The sequence below is a fragment of the Rattus rattus genome, chromosome 12 (assembly GCF_011064425.1).
Source record: "Rattus rattus isolate New Zealand chromosome 12, Rrattus_CSIRO_v1, whole genome shotgun sequence".
NCBI lineage: Eukaryota > Metazoa > Chordata > Mammalia > Rodentia > Muridae > Rattus > Rattus rattus.
The window spans coordinates 75,883,237-75,897,431 of NC_046165.1; the positions used below are offsets into that span (position 1 = coordinate 75,883,237).

The following is a 14,195-nucleotide window of genomic DNA, read 5'->3' on the forward strand; positions in this document are numbered from 1 at the left end:
GGATTTCACATCATTCACCCCAGTCCCACTCATCTCATTGTTCCTTCATGTCCACCCTCTGTCCTTGCAATCTCTCGCCCCCCAAAGAAAACAAAACAAACACCCAAACAAACAAACAAAAGAAACCAAACAGAATCCTGCCATGGAAGCTGTACTGTGTCACAGTGTGTCACGGTGTGTCACGGTGTGTCACACGGTACCCCCTTTTGCTCAAACAGCTTTCCTTGCAATGTTCATTGCAATGAGGTCTGGATCAAGACTTCTGGCTTGTGCCACAGCAGCCCTACTGAATTCTCACAGGGACTCCCCTGAATTCCCCTGTGGCTTTGTGCCACCGAGATCCTGCAACTTTGGAACTAAGGGAGCTACCCCTTCACACACTTCAGGAGTTCATGGATGGGGTGGATGTTGGGGTGGGCTAGTTCAGGGCCCTGTATCTGGGCATGGGTAGAAACTGAGTCAGTCAGCCCTCCAGCACTCCTGGGCCCTCCATGGAATAACATGGAATAACAGCTCTTGCCATTGAAAGGAGTCTCCCTGACTACTGCAATCTTATGTGACCTTTTTTTTGTTTTCCTTATTGAGTATAGTTTTTCTTGACAGGCTTTCAGATTTGAACCAAGGAACATTACAAGTTTATTTTTTTTTACAAGTTTATTTTTAATTTGTCTTTCAGTAACAAGTCAAGTCTGTTTTTAAAGAGTTTCTTCATATGATTTGAGAGAATGTATGGGATTGCTTCACGGGTTTTAATGATACATTGTCACTGTGATAAACTTACCTGTATGTCTGCTATGGTCTTCCTGTATCTGTTTGTGTTGTTACAAAGTACTTAACGTGTTTTTACTTAGCTGATAATCTCTCTCTTCCCTGAAGGTCCATATTGGTTATCTTCCTAACAAGCAAGTCCTTGGTCTCAGCAAACTTGCCAGGTAAGTCTGGGGTTTCTAGAATTGTTCCTATTTGCCAAGACTCTCAAGATTTCTTCGAAGCTGGAGAGATAGCTTAGTGGTTAAAAGCACCGGGTTCAATTCCTAGCACCCACATGGCAGCTCACAACTGTCTCTAACTCCAGAATCTGACGCTCTCACACAGGTGCATGCAGACAAAACACCAATGCACAAAAAAATAAACTATAATAAAAGTTTTCTTATTTCTACCTGTATGGATCTAACTTAGAAGTTATAAGGTAACTTAGGTCTGTTAACCCTAACACTGTATACTGTGTCTCTGCCTTCTTCCCACACTGCCTGTTCTTCTTTCTCCAAGTCCCAAGTATGAGCTCAGAAATTTCTCTATAGAGAGTTTTCCTCAAACTGGAAAAGACCCAAGGTTACCCCTAGTCCAGCCCTGGATCTTAAGAGGAGGTTAGTTAACAGTGAGGGATGGGAGGGGAAACGTGCATGAGTCTAACTGCACTCTCTATATATTTTGGGGGACAGGGGGTAGAGTATTTGCATATGTGGAGAATAGTATCCAGTGCATTGCAGGAAGTATTTAGTGCCGATGTAAGTCATGTAACTCTGTTGTATATTCTCATGGGTGCTAGAAAGGGCTTGCTATGCAGCCCCCATATACCCTTGGCTGGGGCTTCTTTCCAGTGTGAATCCTTCCCGTTTTCAAATAGAGCTGGACTGGTCATTGCTTCCCAACATTACTGACACAGATAAGTTTTCTCTCTAGTGTGAGTTCATTCATGTCTACAAGGGCACAGAAAGTGAAGGGCTTCATACGTTGCCGTGCAATAAGGTTTCTCTCCACTGCAAATCAATTCTCTATTGGAAAGTTACTCATACAACACACGATAGCATTTCTGTCTGTCAATCAGTTCGTGTTTCAGAAAGCTCTGAGCGTAACTGAGGGTTCCCCATCCCCCTTGTGTTTACATGTCTTCTCTCCGTGATATTCACAGAGCTGAGCTGCAGCGAGCAGACTTAGGGATGAATGACTACGTGGGACTTCTGTTCTCACACGGCTCCTGTGGGGTTGTCTCATTCACTGTGTGGTCTGAAGATCAGATAAAGGATTCTCTGGAGCACTCTTGTGTGTTCTGAGTCTGTCTACATCTTCACACTGTAGCTTTCTCCTGGAGCTTTTATGTACTTACACTGGTCGGGCCTTTCCATTGTTTTCTGTTTCTAAGTGTTCTGCTATGGTCACCAGGAGTCTCGGAGGCCACACAGTAATGGTAGCCAAGCCATTGGGAGGCCCTATTAGTACGTGAGATGTGGTTTTAAACTTTTGGTCAGCCTGTGTGTGGGGCTCTGGCTTCTTCCTTTTCTTTGCACCTGTGCCTTGTGTATTTCTCAGTCCGGCACCCATGTCTAGGTCACTTGCCTCTGTAGTTACAAGGGTTTACCTTCCTTTACTTGTCTTATTCCATTTTCTGCTCTTTTGTCCTGCATGTTCATGAACTTAAAAAAAATCACTTTCAAGCTGAGCATGATGGTGTCAAACCTTTAATCCCATCACTCAGGAAAAAGAGGCAGGCAGGTCTCTGTGAGTTCAAGGCCAGCCTGATCCACATGTGTGTGTATTTGTTCATGTATAAATGCATGTGTGTGCATATGTGCATGTATGCATGCGTATTAAGAACCAAATGAAGGGGTAGGTGATGAATGTGCAGTCATTGCATTTAAAGCTAAGTTTGTATCGCTTGCCTGAGCAGGCACATTGGAACAAACCAATCTCTGTGACTACTCTTCTGCGGCGGCTTTGGTGTGCTGTATGGGGTTTGCCGTAGTCCTGATGTGGTTGCCCTCATCTTTTTCATTTCTTACTTGGAATCTGTGGTGGTTTGAATGAGAATGTTTCCCATAGGGTTTGAACACTTGGTCCCCAGTTGGTGGTACTGTTTGGGGAGTTAGGAGGCGTGGCCTTCCTGGAGGAGGCGTGGCCTTGCTGGAGGAGGTGTGTTTATGGGGGTGGGCTTTGATGTCTCAAAGCCTTATGCCATTCCTAGTTTGCTCTCCCTGTTTGTGGTTCAAAGGTTGAGCTCTCAGCTTGCTGTTCCAGCGTCTGTGTCTCCCCGCTGCCTTGTCTCCTCACTGTGATGGTGATGGACCCATAAGTCCAGATAAACCCTTCCCTTAGGAGTCGTCATGGTCACCGTGTCTAACATAGCAACAGAATGAAAGTCTTCCCCTGTTACTTACAAATAATAGTGAAAACAGATTAATTTCAGCTGTGAATGACAGTATCAGCAGTGTGCTTATTGCAAAACATGGTCATAGGTGCCATTTTCTGGTATTCTCTTTTCCATCAAGAATGTTAATTCTGCCTTTATCATGGGAGCTCTGGCACTGTCGAGACTGCGATAGACGGTGTATTCAAGGAAGACTGAGTTAGCGATGGCTTCCATACTAAAAAGAAGTGTCACAGAGCATTGTGACCTTAGGGATGGCCTATTTACTTTCCTCTATTTGGTACTGAGGCTCAAGCCCAGGGCCTCAGTCAGTCTAGGCAAGTGAGTGGCCCTACCACTGAGCCAAGCCCCCAGGCATCTGAAGACCTTGAAGCCCAGCCTCTGCCTGAGAGATGGTATCTAGAGTGACCCAGTGAGGCCATGGAATAAATGATGACTCAGAGGCACAGGAGGACAATTTAGGTTCTGTCCCTTCCTGGTGAAATGGCCGCAAATAGTTAAATCTTCCGTGAAGCATTACAAAGAAACCGATTGTTACAGGAGGCTTTGCCATTGTGTTAATAGGATCAAAATTTAAGAAGAAAATGGAACACCAAACCAAGGCATTGCATTTCCTTTTAAGAAATAAGAATGCTTAGAGATCAAGGGGTAATAAGGAAAGCCATGTCTTAGCGAAACCTCACTGCTCATTTTAATCCTGTGTGAGCAGCTTGTTGTCTGCTCACCTTTAAATGCATGACCTTTCCATTCCAGCGAAGTCAAATATCAAGCAGGAAAGCCTCAAGTCACAGGAAGGCACCAGAGGTGATTTGATTTGGTTCTAGTGGAAGTCTAGAGTAAACTCACACCACAAAGCTGCATGTTTTCTTGACTTAGAACAACTGAATGACTCTCACTAAATCCTGAGTTTGGAATTGTAGCTCCCGGGTATTGAGTTACTCGGCTTGGAAGGGTTCTCCAGGTCATCTGCTGCCATGGCCAGAGAGAAGGAAGCAGGAACTTCCTCTTGGAGGGGGAATGGGATGAGGTAGCCACAGAGATGTCTGCACTCATACCCCCAAAGCCCTGCCTTTAGGTTTGCCTCGAGAGTCTAAGTTCAGGGTAACTGTGATTATAGTGCTATGCCCAGGCAGACGTGGAGGGATGCTCAGCTTGCTAAGCAGGGAGAACGTCTAAGGTGTGGCTAACGCTGAAAGAAAGGCAAACCAGGAAGTGCGATCAAGGCCCATTCTAGTGTGTGTGTGTGGCGAGATTGATTACCAGAAATAGGGGGGTTTTAACCCACAGATGGTGAGGAGACACTGAAGTTGGCTTTGATTACAAAACGATTAAAAGACATGTGGCGCTATGCCCAATATTACACCTTTCATGCATGCCTGGTGCCCATGAATGCCAGAAGAAGGCATCAGATCCTCTGGACCTGGAGCTATAGATGTTTTGAGCCACCATGTGGGTTTTGGGAACCGAACCTGGGTCCTCTATAAGAGCAACTGGTGTTCTTAACCACTGAGCCACCTTTCTTCTGGCTCCTTAATAAATTTGTTTCTTGTGTTGAAAAGCTAGGCAATTAAATGACCACTCAAAGAAATACAATGTAGCCCTGAAAAGAAAGAAAGTTGGGCTGCTTTTTTTTTTTTTTTGAGATGGGTTCTCACTGTGTCCCTTTGCTGGCCTAGAACTCAATATATACCAGGCTAGCCTTGAACTCACAGAGCACCCTTGTCTTCCGAGTTAACCAGGTGCCCCAGCCTGGCCGTTCCCTTGATAGTGCAGTAAGGGACCCCCCATCTTGCAACATAGGGCAGAAGGAAAGCTACCAGCTCACTGGGGACTATCTCCACCATGGGCAATCACCACCAGCTGAGCCTTCTTGTTCTCCACCAAAGTGGTGGCTGTGTTGACCCGAAGCTTTGAACCTGTTGTAGCTTTGATCTAGATTTCCTTAATGGCTGAAGATCCTACTGTCTGCCTTTTTATCACCGACTTCCATGGCTCCTTCGCTGCTCACACACGTCCATGCTTTGCATTTGTCTCTTGATTTTTGTTTTGAGGCAGGATCTTGCTACAGAACTCAGGGTGGCCTCAAACTGTAGCCGAGGCTGGCCTTGCACTGGGAATCCTCCTGCCTCAGCCTGAGTGCTGAGAGGAGGTGCGTGCACCGCTGTGCCTGGCTGTTCAGTGTTCTGTTTCCCCAAGGAAACTTCACAAACTCTCTGGTCCCAAGCGGCACACCTGCTTGTATTTGCACTGACTTCAGGCCTTATTTTTATGTTGAAGTCTCTGGTACATCTTGATATATTTGGGATCAGGAGTAAGGAAGAAGCCTCCATTGCTCCTGGGTGCTCCTTGCCTCCTCCAGCTCCTCTTCTGGCTGACGAGTGCTGTCCCCTTCCCGTCCTGGCTGCCAGCCACTGCGGAGCCTCCATCTTCCTCCTGGTTTACTTGTTAAGGTCCCGACTCTGCCCTACACCTTCTAAGGGTGCTTGGATCTGTTGCTGGGGCGTTCTTCCTCAAGTACACATTTCATTATGCTGTCCCTTTCCTGACTGTCGGTAGCCTTTTCTTTTCTTTTCTTTCCTTTCCTTTCCTTTCCTTTTCTTTTCTTTTTTTTCGGAGCTGGGGACCGAACCCAGGGCCTTGCGCTTGCTAGGCAAGCGCTCTACCACTGAGCTAAATCCCCAACCCCTATCGGTAGCTTTTAAGACAACATTCAGGTTCTCTGGAGTAATTGAGAACACTGATAGAGAACAGAAGTTACAAGCCCAACCATTGAAGATACCGAATCAGACTGCTGGAGGTTTAATTGACTCAGGGAATCCATGCTGATATTTAAATGAGAACACATGTATCAAAAAAGATAACCTTAAAAGTCCCAAAATTCTTGGTTCTTTTTGAGACAGGGCCTTCCTCTGCACTTCAGGCTAGCCTAGAATTCACGCCAGTCTTCTTACATCAATGTCCTGGGTGCTGACTTTGCAGGGGTCAGTCACCATGTCCAGCAAATTTATGAGTCAGTTTTCATAGCTGAGGTAAGGGTGCGGTACATTGAAGGTCGGGAAAACTGCATGTGAACATAAGTAAAAGGGAACTTGGTTCGTGTTGCCATAGGAGTGCTCAGAGCCTGTCAGTTTTGTAAATATTCCTTGTTGACCAACCGAAACAATTACAATCATTTTTGATGTATGTATCAATACATTCATAGAAGAGCCAGGCAGGGTGGTGCACACCTTGAATCCCAGCACTCAGGCAGGAGGATCCCTGAGTTCAAGGCCACCTTGGTCTACGTGGTGAACTCTAGGGGAGCCAGGGCTACCTACAGACTCTGTCTCACAAACTAAGAAACATTTCTAGAAGAACCTGTGAGGTTGCTTGGGTAAGGTGGTGACATCACCTACTCCTGACATAGCCTGGTAAGACTGGGCACGTTACAGACTGAGCTCGTTTACAAGTAACAGTTGCACAAAGTCCGGAATGTACAAAGTCTGCTCTAACACGTGAGTTGCAATGCTGTCTTCAGACCCAGTAGGCTCATTCCTATATGAGTGCTTTACACTCAGTCAGCAACTACTTACCATGGAGGCGCACTGAGTAAGGTGGTGATGACCACCCTGGCCCTGTGGTGGGGGCGGACATGATCCTTCATTAGCAAGATCAGGAAGAAGCGCACACAGGGACACGTTCACAAAGCTCTGGGCAGCGGGATACCGCCTGTGCAGCTTTCAAAAGGCCTGACATGGTCAGTGCGGTGGGTGGGGTCGGGAAGATGGCTCAGTCCACGGGTCTCTAAACATTTCATCCAAGTTTTCTTTAGAAATCCAACTTCTCTTTGAATCAAAGTCTCTCAACGGTGGGCTCCTGTTGCTGTTTTTAGAAAGGACATTAAAAACAAGTGAATCCTCCACTCCAAGAGGGCACCACCAGGCACAAGCAGGGTACAGTTACAGTCAAATCAGAGCAAAACTGCTGACCCTGAGGAAATATTCTCAGAACACTTCCCCTCCATGATACTGGTCTCTCAGTGGTGTTGGTCTCTTGTTAATCACAGCTTCAACTCCAGTTTACCAGACACAGTCGATTCTTAATTCAAAATATCACATGAGGGCACCGGTAGAGACTCGCTTACAAACCTGGCTTCTGCTGTCTGCACTGTTCTCAGAGTTGACTTTGCAGTTCCCACCACGGCTCCTTGAGCACAATGGCCTTTCCAGCTCAAAGTTCCTAAATTCTTCAGAATCCTCTTATAACACAGCCATGTCTGTCACAGTGACAGTCCACTCTCTGATGCCAGTTTTTTGTCTGCAAGGACACACCATGACCAAAAGCAAGTTGGGGAGGAAAGGGTTTATTTCATCTTAGGACTTCTCGGTCACACTCTGTCACCTAAGGAAGTCAGGGCAGGGACTCAAGGCGGGCACCTAGAAGCAGGAACTTAAGCCGAGCTGTGGAGGAGTGCCTTGATGCCCGTGACTTGCTCAGTGTGTTTTAATCAGTCGGGATCACTTGTCCAGAGATGACACCACCTCCAGAGAACTGGACCCTCCCACCTCAAATGTAACATTTGTCAAGAAAATGCCCTATGGACTTGCCAATCCTATGGGGACTTTCAGTTACAATGTCCTCTCCCCAGATATATCCAGGATTATGTCAAGTTGACAAAACTCAAACAGTACACATATAGATATATAGATTTTAGGTAGATAGATTATAGATAGATAGATAGATAGATAGATAGATAGATAGATAGGTGATAGATGATGGATAGATGAGCTCTCTGAGCACAGGAACATGTGCTTGGAACATAACCACATAGTTGCTAAAGGACCATCTGCATGAATGATCCACTCCATGCTTCCTGTTGGGAATGTAACCAAGGCCTCATTCCACCCCTGATTTCCATGATACGGTGCTCATGATATGAAAACTGCTCACTACAAGAAGCAAACACATCAGATGATAAAATAGATCAGGCATTCCTGTCAAGGTGTGGAACATTGCCCACCCAGTATTACCTGCATTTCCTGCTAAGGTGTGGAGTGAAACATGGACGCCCAGGAATATTTGTCTAATATTCCATCCTTAACTTTTCTTAAAATAATGCTAAGGTTTTAAACTATAAATCAATGACATCTCCTGAGTATTTGACAAACTAAAATTTTTGAAATTTAGCCCAGTAGCTCCTAACTCTGGTCTTAAAAAACGTTCTTTTGCTCAACTAAAACAATATCATATCATATCATATCTTACATTTTATAACTACTGAGCCCAAGAAATAGACTCGTTCCTGCCCCAAGGGATCTCCGGATTGGGCGGTAAATGTCATGGTGTTCTTGCCGCTGATATATCCAGTTTAGCTAAAAAGGAGCATTTTGCCAGAGATGTGTATAGGTGTGTGTGTGTGTGTGTGTGTGTGTGTGTGTGTGTGTGTGTGTCCTAAACTGTCTCAGAAGAAGTGTGCAGACAATAATGTTGTAAAGAAATGTCTGTCACTGGCTGAGGGCCACCCTCACGTGGGCCGTCCATGCTACCACCTGGCAGGCTTCACTGTAAAGCCAGGGGCCTCCCTTGTGGGAGAGCATTAATCCTGTGAAACGCTTATATAAACCTTTCTGAAGAAAGGCCTGAGAGAAATCTAATCTTGTCCAATCTGATTACTCTAATAGATTTAGCTGGTTCAGTAGTTGACCTACTATTAATTAACAGATAGCCCTTTTATTTTTAACTTGAACTTTAAAACAGTATGATTAATTAGAGCGCCCGAGACTCAGCCTGAAATTGACGACTGGGGGGCGTCAAGATTTGTTACTCCCCTGTAGTTATGTGTTTCCTAAGTGAACTCTACACTGGGGGCTATTAGTTCTCCCTGTCTCTTCAGGGACATAGGAGCAGAGCTGAGGTGTGACCGGCGCTCTCTGCTTGAATGTATCCTTTGGTGCTTCCCACAAGCCATCTCCCCTGCCCACATCCACCGTCGCTGCCACAGAGTCCTTGTCTCACAAGGAAACTTTGCTGAATTCACTTTACACACGTGACTCACCAAAACATTTCTTCCTTTCTAGGATTGTGGAAATCTACAGCAGAAGACTACAAGGTAAGCACAGACTTTATTTACAGGAAACATTTCCCATAGAACGAGTAGTTTTATTCTATTACAAATGTGACAAACCTATAGAAGTTGGGTTTCTGAGGGAGGTCCCAGAGACTTGTGTAGGAAGCCCCGCCATGCTTTCAGACTCCTCCCGTGTCTATGCTTGAATTAACATTTCCAAATCAGATCCTTTGCATTTACACAAATGTGGGCCCTTATGTAATGGGCCTCATGGCCCTTCCAGTTTCCCGTGTGCGTAACACACCTTAAACAACCTTCCGCTCCTAACCGTGGTTCTTTCAAGTTCCACTGTGTGAACTAATTCACCTGCTCTGGCGTGATTCTGAGGCCATATTGAAAGACAAGTTGTTTTCGTCAGCATAAGAAACAGACACACACACCTTTAGCCTCTCAGCGCTCAGGAGGCAGAGGCAGGTGGATCACTGAGTTTGAGGTTAGCCTGGTCTAAAGAGAATTTCAGGACAGCCAGGGCTATATAGAGAAGCTCTGTCTCAGGGGAAAAAAAAAAAGAAGAAGAAAACTGAATTATTTAGGTCCCAGCATTGGTTTTTAACAGTCCAGCAGTTAGCTCCCATGCTAACAACACTGCTGTAAGGTAATTAATCCTTCACTCCACTCTGTATCTATGGAGATGCTTGTGAGCCAGTATCTGTTCTTGATGCTTGACCGAGAGATGCTTGCTGTTCTCATACCTTCCCTGCAGAGGTGCCCGAGGGCCGGGGTTTCCTCAGGGCCTGTGGTGCCTGTGAGGAAACTGACCAGGGACTTTTTCAAGCCTTAGCAGATAGAGTAATCTCAGAGAAAGCTGGCGTGTCTTGGACGTTAAATCCCACAGAAGTCTGCTTTGTAAGATCACAAATGTTCTAGAGGCAAAAACAAAACAAAACAAAACAAAACAAAAACAAACAAACAAACAAAAAAATCTTCCATCCGTTGGTGCCTGGCCTTTAAAACTGTCTCCTTGTCACATCCTCAGTTCAAGAACGCCTTACCAAACAGATTGCCGTGGCCATCACAGAAGCCTTGCAGCCTGCTGGCGTCGGGGTAGTGATTGAAGCAACGTAAGTCTGAACCCGCCTTTGATAATGTCCCAGGAGTATCAATACCAGCCTCTGTGTTTAGTGCCCCTCAGCAGCACCTTCTAGGACCAAGTAAGGCAGCTGCTGCTGCTGCTGCTGGTGGCCCCAGCCATGGGCCTGCATCTGCATTTCCCAGGGAGCCAGGGATAGAAAAGGTTTTCCTTCTGATTTTAATCTTGTTTGGATCCCGTGCATGTGTGCCTGGGCTGCACGTGTGGTGATGTTTGTGGAGGTCAAAAGGAGAGCCGCCCAAAATGGCTCCTGGGAACCAAATTCAGGTCAGTTGATGTTCTCTTAACCACTGAGCCATCTCTCTGGCCCCTAGCTCTTTATTTTTTCCCTCTTGTGAGAACATTGGGGCTCTTTGAGTCCTAGGTATCGTTGCAGAAGTCTGTGTGCAGTCAGTAGTGTCTTTGCGTCTCGCCTGTTGCCTTAGCTTTTTTTGTGAGTGCATATTTGTCAAATAGAAAAAAAGGAAGAATTGGTAAAAAGGGCAACTGAAGACACTATTTATATGAACAGCAACAAATGCTTTCTAGTTTTCAACTTCCTTGTTTACTGAGGTTTTAGTAAATCACGGTGTCTTGATAGAGTAGACTGCAGGGTTTAGATGGGGTTAAGTGTGGCTTATTGCTTGGTTGCCATTTCTCTAGGAGTAAAAAACGTTCAGGTGCTTCCTTGCAACAATGTTGCCATCTCTGCTCACCCAGGATTTCTCACTGCGTTTAGCTATAACTTCAAACCCATCTACCTGCTCAGTGCTCAGAGCCTCTGAAAAAAGCGCTGTGCCGTTCCATGTGACTGACTCGGAGTGATGGTCCTCAAGTAATGGTCTCCAGACACTGTTGAAGTTAGACTGAGAATCACACACGTTGTATAGGCGGTCCCCTCCCATGCTCTGGTGGTCCCCAAGCTCTGGCCTTGGTATGCTATCTTCATGTTGCCTAGACTCACTGAGCACTTTTACCTGCATTTGCTGGCAAGATCAATGTCTGAGCATCTCTCTGGACACCCTCATTAGTACAGAGCCACCATGGTCCTGAGGGTAGATCAAGCCCTCTCTGATCAGGCAACCACTCAGTTGGGAAATTCCAGGAAGTGGTCCTGACTAAAGCCTATCTGTTGGTCAGCATTAAATATTTAATAAAGATTGCTTCAAAATTGAAAGGAAAAAAAACTTCTTCACCCAGGAAGAAGATTCTGCTTTCCCCTTCAGTTTGAATGTATCAAGGACTTAATTCAGGAATAGGAATAAAGGCAGCGGGGTTGGGGATTTAGCTCAGTGGTAGAGCGCTTGCCTAGGAAGTGCAAGGCCCTGGGTTCGGTCCCCAGCTCTGAAAAAAAGAACAAAAAAAAAAAAAAAAAAAAAAAAAAAAAAAAAAAAAAGGCAGTATGAGATAGAATGATTCAAGAGAAAGTTTAATGTTTTCCTAAGAGGGAATGTTTTGATACTCTTGGGAACTGAGACTAATGTTTGCCCCGAGTTTTATTTAACTGAAATAGAACACCCCTGTCTGCTTCTAAACCAGCTCCATTTTCTTGCAGACACATGTGTATGGTCATGCGAGGTGTGCAGAAAATGAACAGCAAGACTGTCACTAGCACCATGCTAGGCGTGTTCCGGGAAGACCCAAAGACTCGGGAGGAGTTCCTCACACTCATCAGGAGCTGAACTTCCGTGTGCGAGCACCGGTTTGCAGACCCCCGCTGAGGCCAGCGTTATCTGTCTCGATTGTACATTCCAGTTTCAGTTGGTATACTTGTCAACTTTATTTCTCACCATGAATTGTATTTAATAATTATTTATAGAGATGTCAAATAAAGGTGATCAACTTAGGGGTGAGCTTCTGCTTCTTAGTGGCGGCGTCAAAGCGAACTGCCAGGAGTTTAGGTTTACACAGCGACTGCCACCATTCAGAGTCCCCCGGGATGCCGGGAAACTCATGCGTTTGGTTGAGATCGTAATGGACTCATTAGCAGAGGGCATTGGACATTCAAGGAGCTGTGGCCACTAGGCAGTTTCCCGCCTCCAGTGGGTATAGCAGAACGTTGAAATGCTAGAAATAGGTGTACAGAGAGCCTTGCCCTCTCATTCAGAGACCACAGACTTTATTCTGTTTTGATCGCATATGAGAAACTACCAGGGACATTTTCTTCTTGATATATTTATTAACTGTCCAGCTATGACACTCATCTCTGAGGGAAGGTGGTGGGATATCTGTCTTTAATTTTGCCGTGAGTTAAAAAGACACTTTTTTTTTTTTTTAACTTTCTATATTTTAGAATTTGAATAGCGGGAATTCTTCCCTATAGTAGTTTCCTTAGGTTTCTTCTCATGTCGGCATACATGGATTTAGAGGGTTGAATCTTGTGCCTTGGTGAGAATGTTGCACCATTTGGAGTGCATGGCACTTTGTCTATCTTTTCGGACAGCCATTATTACTTCTTAAGTTTGTAAGTACCCACTCTGCACATTTCCTGTTAGAAGTTCCTGGGCGTTTACTTTGTCTATTCCAAGATACTTCAAAGCATTTCAGAAACTCGTATGAAGTATTTTTGTAATTATTTCCGGGATCTTTTAGAACTGCCTCTCGGTCAGCTCTGCAGACCCCCAGCTCCTTTGAACTACAAGGAGCGTGGGATGGTGAGGGAGGCCGGGGAGCTGTGCCCCACTCTTATGGCCACACCATGCTGTAGCTGTTGGTGTCTGAGAAGATACACTGGGGACTTCAGCCTAGTTCCCTTCTTGTTGGTGTGTGTCTTGTCTTCAGTACAAGTGTGTCCAGAACTATCCTGGAAGTGTGACTTATTATCATTTACTTTAAATGTCCTCCACCGGGGCAGCGAGGGCCAAGTTAAATCACAGCATTCTTGCTCCCCCTGCACAAACAGGGTCATAGCTGTTCCAAAGAAGAGCTCTCCCTCTGGCTGACATAGTGCACTTGAAATGTATTCCTGTGGTCCTTTCTGCCACTTAGACTCACCAACTTATGATGAAGCAAGAGCGGGTCTTAATTTTATTATTTTTTTAGCCTCTACCCTTTCCTAGTACTTTCTATATTTAGAGTTTCCAAAGTAGAGCCAGGTTGATTTTGCATTTCCTTTGAAATCTAACCTGATAGCAGTGTTAGCCCGAGCCCAATTTGCTATTTAGACATTTCTAGTAGAATGCCAAGTACTTAACCCACGTTTGGTGTTTTAAAGTGAAACAAAATCAGACCAGTGTGACTTGATTTAGAGGACCAAAGAAATTGTTAGATATGCCTTCATCTTTTTTGGGGTGGACATTTGGGGTGGGTCATTCTCTAGAATGACAAATGCCTGGCTGCGTTCTCATCAGTGTGTGTGTATGTGTAGGGTCGTCTGTCTCAGTCTGGTCTGTAACACTTCAAAGCTACCCGTTCACATCCACGACGACGCTGAGCCCATCTGGGGAGTTTTTAAGAATTTGATGTATTTAAATATACTGTTTAATTACACTGTTTGGATTCACTGTATGTGTCTGTGTGTTATTGAAGTTGGTTCTATTTAAATGATTAAAGTATTTTAATTTTGACTTTGTGGATGTTTCTTTTCTTAATCACAGTGCATCATATTGATTTGTTTGATTACTTTGGTTCTGTATCCATCACGAAAGGCTTTGCTCATCCAGTAAAGAGTACGGATCTCAATGATAATTCGAGGTAGCCCGAGGCTTTGGTTGCTGTGAGAGGAGTGTTACTAACTCCAGCCTCTTGCTTGTTCTGGGAGGTCTCAGGGTAGCTGCAGCCTCCTAGGGCAGACAGTGCCTTTGCATGGATGCTGATGGGGAAGGAAATGGCTAGGGGCAGAAGCAGGAAGAGTTTGCTCTCCTCTTTAGGAGGGT

The 14,195-nt window shown here is 45.2% G+C and overlaps 1 protein-coding gene across 1 annotated transcript in view; it reads left to right on the forward strand.

Annotated features, from left to right (window-relative positions):
* Positions 1-13,886, forward strand: part of Gch1 (GTP cyclohydrolase 1) — a 35,170-nt gene extending 21,284 nt beyond the window's left edge. Inside the window, exons 3-6 of the mRNA XM_032918040.1 lie at positions 877-932; positions 9,202-9,233; positions 10,228-10,312; positions 11,876-13,886. Coding sequence (XP_032773931.1) covers positions 877-932; positions 9,202-9,233; positions 10,228-10,312; positions 11,876-12,002 — 300 coding nt within the window. The 3' untranslated portion in view covers positions 12,003-13,886. The remainder of the gene's footprint in view (positions 1-876; positions 933-9,201; positions 9,234-10,227; positions 10,313-11,875) is intronic.
* The last annotated feature ends 309 nt before the right edge of the window (positions 13,887-14,195 follow it).